Source organism: Austrofundulus limnaeus, unplaced genomic scaffold (assembly GCF_001266775.1).
Source record: "Austrofundulus limnaeus strain Quisiro unplaced genomic scaffold, Austrofundulus_limnaeus-1.0 Scaffold168, whole genome shotgun sequence".
NCBI lineage: Eukaryota > Metazoa > Chordata > Actinopteri > Cyprinodontiformes > Rivulidae > Austrofundulus > Austrofundulus limnaeus.
In genome coordinates, this window is record NW_013952570.1 from 391,115 (window position 1) to 397,625 (window position 6,511).

Sequence of the window (6,511 nt, forward strand, 5' to 3'; positions counted from 1 at the left end):
TTTTTCTGCTTTGTTATACTTTTTCTGCTAATTTGTGCTATTTATGCTTCTTACAGTTGCTTTCTTCTATATTCAGCTATTTGCTACAAATTTAGCTAAATTTTAACTGTTATTATCCAAAGTTAGCTTTCTAAGCTAATTACACATTTTTGGAGGTATTTCAACTGAATTCTGCTAAATTCAGCAAACTTGTGCTCCTTATGCATCCTTATGCTAATTAAATTGTTTCCAGCTAAAATTTAGCTGTTTCACTGACAACTTTGGCTGTTTTACTTCAAATGATCACTTTTTAGTAGTTTTATGGGATTTTTTTCTGCCAAATTTTGCCATTTCACATCTGGGTGCTACTTTCAATTTGAGTCAGCTACGTTTAGCTTATTTTTATACTAACTTTAGCTTTTTTCTGCTATATTAACTAAAATTCTACTTCTTTCTGCTATTCTTTGCTTTTTCCTGCTTTGTTATACTTTTTTCAGCTAATTTGTGCTATTTATGCTTCTTACACGTGCTTTCTTCTATATTCAGCTATTTGCTACGACTTTAGCTAAATTGTAGCTGTTATTAGCCCCAGTTAGCTTTCTATATTACAAATTTTCTGGAGCAATTTCAACTGAATTCTGCTAAATTCAACAAACTTGTGTTTCTTATGCATCCTTATGCTAATTAAAATGTTTCCAGCTACTTTTTAGCTGTTTCACTAAAAATGTCAGCTGTTTTACCTGTTTTGTAAATGATCACTTTTTAGTAGTTTTATGTTTTTTTCTGATAATTTTGAATTTGTTACATCCATTTCACTATCTGTGTGCCACTTTCAACTTGAGTCTGCTACTTTTAGCTTTTTTCTGCTAACTTTAGCTTTTTGATGCCACATCAGCTAAAATGTTTCTTCTTTCTGCTATTCTGTGTTTTTCTGCTTTGTTATACTTTTTTTTGCTAATTTATGCTGTTTATGCTTCTTACAGTTGCATTCTGCTGTGTTCAGCTATTTTAGCCTTTAGCTTTTAGCTTTTTTATGCTAATTCAGCCATATTTTTGCTCCTTTTAACTGTTTTTCTGCTTTTTTAAAATTCGTTCAGCTTTTCATGTTTAACAACATGTTCAGCTCAATTTCAGCTTCTTCAGCAGCTTTCAGCTAAAGTTTTCAGCTACAGGCATTCACACTAGTATTTTCGCAGGAAATACAATTTCTCTAGTTAAATTTGGTTCTGCCGCCCATCTGCAAGTCTTTTTGTTAGTGGCAGCCTGTTTTAATTTTTTCTGCTTCTAATCAGGTTTTATAAGAGAAGATTTTAGTAAACAGGGACCAGATTTTTGTTTCTTTTGTATAATTGATGAACATTTTTAAAAAAGATTTCAGATTATTTACTTGTTTTCCTTCAGAGCAGTAAGTTTAAAGTTCCTGATGCTTTCAGGGAAGCTGTGTGTTCCTGTGGAAACGGTCCAGCGTGGAGTGGAGGGTCTGGTGTTCCTGCTGATGGAGAGCTCCAAACATGTGGTGAGAGGAGCGTCAGCTGATCAACAGTCAGACACAACACTGGCATCAAACAGGAGATTAACTAGAAAACTAACATTTTCAGCTGAAAATGCAGCTGAATGTTTAATGACTGCTGGAATTTGTCAAATAAGCTGAAATTGAATTATTTAAGACCCTGTCACACTACACAACTTATGAACATTTTAAAGACGTCTACGTTGAAGATGGAATTGAAAAAATCAACAGGAAGCTTCTTTTCGGTGCGCACATAATGTAATTCTAACACATATATCAAATATATCACTTTTATTAGCAATTTAGACATAAAAAGTGTCTCGAAAGTTGTCTAGTGTGACCGGCCCGGTTAAGCATACCGGTACCTAAAAGCTAAAATGTGCAAAATTGTCACCAAGAGCTAAGATTAGCATTTCAGTAGCAAAAAGTTTAAACTAGCAAAACAATAGCAACCTAAAAGCTAAAACTTTTAAAACAAACTAGAATTTGTAGTTGCTAAAAGCTAATTTTAGTAAAACAGTAGCTCAGAGCAAAAACACAGCAAAAAGCTAAAATTAGCAAAACAATCTAAAAGTTAAATTTAGTAAAACAGTAGCTAATAGCCAAAAAGCACACAATGACCATTAAAGGGGCAATATCATGTAAAATCAACTTTTCTGAGTTTTATATCATGTTATAATGTTATACTCTCATGAAAAAACATACCCAAAGCCTTGCTTTGACTCATTCATGCATGTTTGAGAAATCCTGCAGTGTTTTTAGGAAGCCATGCTGAGGAGCAGGACAGAAGCTGAAGGTGGTTCTTAAAGAGACAGAGGCCAATTTCAAGGCATTTAGAAGAGGAAGTGATGAGAAGATAAGTTTATTTTCTATTTAAACATAAAACAGCATTTTAATAACAGCTAAAGGTGACATAGATATTTTATTATGGTATAGTATTTAAATGTATGCCTGAGAAACACATAATATTGGCCCTTTAAGAGTTAAAATTAGCTTCACAGTAGCAAAAAGATCAAATTATCAGAAAAAAGAAGCAAAATATAAAACCAGCTAAAAGCTAAAACATTTAAAACAGAAGCTAGATTTTTTAAATCATACTAGCTAATAGCTAATATTAGTAAAACTAGTTTAAATAAAAAAGTAGCAAAAAGATAAAATAAGCAGTCCAGAGTCTAAAAGCTGAATTTATTTAAACAGTAGCTAAAAGCTAAAATGCACAAAATACCCATTCAGTCACATATCAGCAGAACGGTAGGTATAATATAAATTTAGCAGAATAATACTAAAACGCTAAAATAATAAAACTGTAGGTAAAAGCTTAATTTTACTAGTTGAGACTTGCACATGGCAAAAATGTTTATTGAATCTGAAAACTGTCAGAAAAGTTAAAAAGGAGCAGAAATGTGGAGGTCAGAGAATGTTTTTGAAGGAATTGGAGTATTTAAATCTCTAATAATAATAATATTAATAATATTAATATTAGTTCTTAAGTAAAGTTTAATATCTTGAAGTCTGAATGTATCAGAAACAAGTTCTGACAGTTTTAGATTTAAATCATTCAAACAACAAACCACACAGAAAACAAACCTACAGCTGAAAGTGATCCTGTGTGAACCCAGCGGACTGTCGGATCAGAACCTGCTGGTCCAGGACTCTCACCCTCTCATGCTGTGCTCAGATCTCTGATGTGGACTTTCTGGACTCGGTCCTGGTTCTGGGACTTAGCGAGGAGCTCAACCGCTTCCTGCTGCAGGTGAGTTGAACGAGCTGCGACCGTTGGCTGATGTGAGCCGAACGGACCTTTTTAAACAGTTCTGTGCCCTCCCAGCTGTACCGGGACCACCACAGCCAGATCCGGACCATCCTGAACCAGCTGGTCTGCAGTCAGCCCGCCTACCAGAACCTGGAGTGGAGACTGGACGTTCAGGTCAGAGCGGTGCTTGTCCTGCACATTCAGACCAGATCAAACTGGTTCCATGGATCAGAACCAGCACCGTTCAGACCTGACTTAATGAACTCAATTTGATTTCCGTCTCCTGTTTCCAGCTGGCGAGTCGTTCGCTCCGTCAGCAGGTCGTTCCCACGGTGACGACCCGGCTGCTCCTGAGCGACAGCAGCAGCTGGGTCCTGCAGGTGGACCCCAGAACCCTGCTGCACCTCATCTCCAGCCTGGAAGCTGCATTAGCTGCAGTGAAGAGCAGCCACACCCGACGCATCCTGAGGAACATCAAGTAACTGTGTGTGGAGCCCGATCTGGACCAGGTGGTCCTCCTGTGGTCCTCGGACCTCCTGTGGTCCAACAGGTTGGTGCTGCCTGGTCAGCATCGCTGCAGAGCAGAACCTTCTGATCCGATTTAGCTTCTTACTAATGACACCGGTCATGATGAACGGGCCCAGCTGCATTTCTGAATGAAGTATAAAATACCAGCAGTTTGTACTTCTACACACTGATCATTATATTTGTGTATTTCTTTGGCTGTTGTCCCTCTGTTCTGGAGCAACGTCACAACCAGTGGTCACAACGGACCACCAGAACTCTGAAAGTAAAGGTTTCATGAAAAATTCTAACTACATTTTTGTTTAAATCTAATTTCTAATAAAGGCTAATTTCTGGCTTAATGTTTGCTGGTTTTGATTTCATAGCTTTATCCTGGAATGAGTGTACTCAGTAAATAAGTATTTTGTACAACAAGAGTAATACAAACTAAAACATGAGAGAACGGTGAAAACGGTGTGCAGCGCTGTGTCTTCTGAATAAATGAAAATGATTTAACACAGTTGTTTATACTTTTAGCAGCTCTTTTTATTCCACAGCTGACCTGCTAAAAATGACAGATTTTMTTTTCTGGATCTCTGACAGACGGACTTCAATCTCTGAACTCGTCAAGTTCTTCTTTTTAATTATCGCTGTTATTTTTCATGAATGGACACTTCCTTGTGTCTGAGGCAGGAAACATAGCCTTATATGGTGTTTTTGGGGTGGTAATTATGCTAATCTCTCACGTGCACGAGCAGCTGGATAGAACAGGTGGAATTTACGCAGCTCATTAACACACTTTTCCTGAAGATAGAAGCGTTTGAATCTGACGTGACATGTTCGTACAAACCCTTTGTGAGGCCCAATGACTCTTACGAAGATCACCTATACTAATTATTAGTCTATGAGTGAATTGATTTACCAATGTTAGCTATTAAAAACTTAAAGATAAATACTTTCAGTATATAACGGTTGTATTTTGTCTTAAACATGTTCAGTTTTTGTTTTGACAAACTTTAGTCTAATTTTAGTTCTTAGTTAAAACAGATGAATAACGAAACACTTAACTAAATAAAAAGGTAGAAATGAAATTGATTAGAAACTTCTCAGCTGCTGAATGCTGATCTTCGTTCAGGTTGTATTTATTTAAAGTGATGAAGGAGAAACACGATGAGGTGGTTCTTATTAAAAAGATCAGGAGGTCTGAAGACAAACCAGCTGATCCTCTCTGATCAGGGAGACAAAAAAACATCTCAAATCATTTATGCTCTGCATAAAAAAACTAAAAAAGAACAAAACAGATTATTTTTACATAAACTTTATTGAGTAACATATTTTTACAGAACGGTCACAGAAGTTCTTCTGAAAGCTGTCTTAAACCTCAGGAGGACCGCTGAATCTCCATCCTTCTGCTCTACCAGCTTTAACCAAATAGGCCACAGCTCCCAAACCGAGACAGGCTGTCGTTCCCACCGCAGCACTCTGGCCTACACACACACACACACACACACACACACACACACACACACACACACACACACACACACCTATTAGCATTCAGGACATTAAATCAACCAAATCACATTTTATCATGAAAGTTAACCCTTCAAAGAAAAAAAAAAAAAACATTAAACAACAAAGACACTTGTCTGTTTTTAGATTTTACTAAAAACAAAAATTTGCAGTTTAATCATTTAAACTTTGACACATTCCACACTGATAGTTACTTCTGGCTCCGAGGAGGACCCCCGACGCGCAGCCCCCAATAAAAAAGTTGAAGGGGTCTTCGGGGGCGTCTCGGATCGAAGCACTGAGGCATGTGGTCACTCCAAAGACAGCCCCCACGGAGGCTGGAGGAGAGGGGAACACATTCACCAGCAGGCAGGAGAGAAAAAGAGGAGTTTTATAAACAACATGGATTTGTTCAAACTTCAATACGTTTTTATTTACAGGCTAAATTAGCCTGAAGCTAAAGCTGGCTTTAAATGTTTTTATATCTGTGTTTTAATTACTGTCCTGAATAAAATAAATGAATAAATGAAATATTCAGATGCAGACTCTAAAGATACAAACTCGGAACTTGGATTCTCACACATTTTTTATTTTATAATCCTAAATGTTTCCAGACTCTGAAATTTAGCTCAGTCATTTCTAACATATTCAGAGCATTAAATGATCAAGTAAGATTTAATTTTAAACTCTTATTAACAATGACAAGTCTTCCTGTCATCGTGTGTGTCTGAACTGCTGCGACAAACAACATCTGAAGTGATCATTTCAGCAGCAGTCAGACAGTTTTCAACAAGACAGCAGGTCTTCAGAGGTTGTGGCACAAGGCCTCGAGTTCAGAGGTAACCGGTGAGGTGTTGAACATGAATGTGTTTACCCATCAACACTGTAGCACCGAGGGACCTCGTCAGTGTCGACAGAGCAGGCTCAGGTGGGACCGACAAGGAGTAATAGGCTGACCCCACTAGACCTGAAGCAGAACCAGAAACAATTTAGAATTGTACACAAACAACACAATCAAACTGTTCTCTGCTAATGTTTGTTCCTCATGACCTCTTAAAGGGTTTTAAATGATGAATAAAAGTTTTACAGTTGTCATATCTGGCAAAAACAAAAAAATTGTATAGGTCTTCTGGACGGGTTCTTCTCTAATGAAATGTTTCGTCTCTCCTCCAAGAGACTTCTTCAGTCTGAGAGTTTCAGGTAAAATTCAGGCTTTTAAGCCCTGCCTCCATGTGACTGATACTCACATCACA

General features: G+C 37.3%; 2 protein-coding genes across 2 annotated transcripts in view; one reads left to right on the top strand and one right to left on the bottom strand.

Moving 5' to 3' along the window:
- The window catches only part of commd2 (COMM domain containing 2), a 6,261-nt gene extending 2,153 nt beyond the window's left edge, over window positions 1–4,108 (top strand). The window contains exons 3-6 of the mRNA XM_014017432.1: window positions 1,413–1,495; window positions 3,168–3,242; window positions 3,318–3,416; window positions 3,536–4,108. Of these exons, the coding sequence (XP_013872886.1) occupies window positions 1,413–1,495; window positions 3,168–3,242; window positions 3,318–3,416; window positions 3,536–3,724 (446 nt within the window). The 3' untranslated portion in view covers window positions 3,725–4,108. The remainder of the gene's footprint in view (window positions 1–1,412; window positions 1,496–3,167; window positions 3,243–3,317; window positions 3,417–3,535) is intronic.
- A 940-nt stretch (window positions 4,109–5,048) lies between these two features.
- ndufa11 (NADH:ubiquinone oxidoreductase subunit A11) overlaps window positions 5,049–6,511 on the bottom strand; it is a 4,789-nt gene continuing 3,326 nt past the window's right edge. Inside the window, exons 2-4 of the mRNA XM_014017433.1 lie at window positions 6,133–6,225; window positions 5,474–5,596; window positions 5,049–5,233 (exon numbers count right to left, since the gene is read on the bottom strand). Of these exons, the coding sequence (XP_013872887.1) occupies window positions 5,121–5,233; window positions 5,474–5,596; window positions 6,133–6,225 (329 nt within the window). The 3' untranslated portion in view covers window positions 5,049–5,120. The remainder of the gene's footprint in view (window positions 5,234–5,473; window positions 5,597–6,132; window positions 6,226–6,511) is intronic.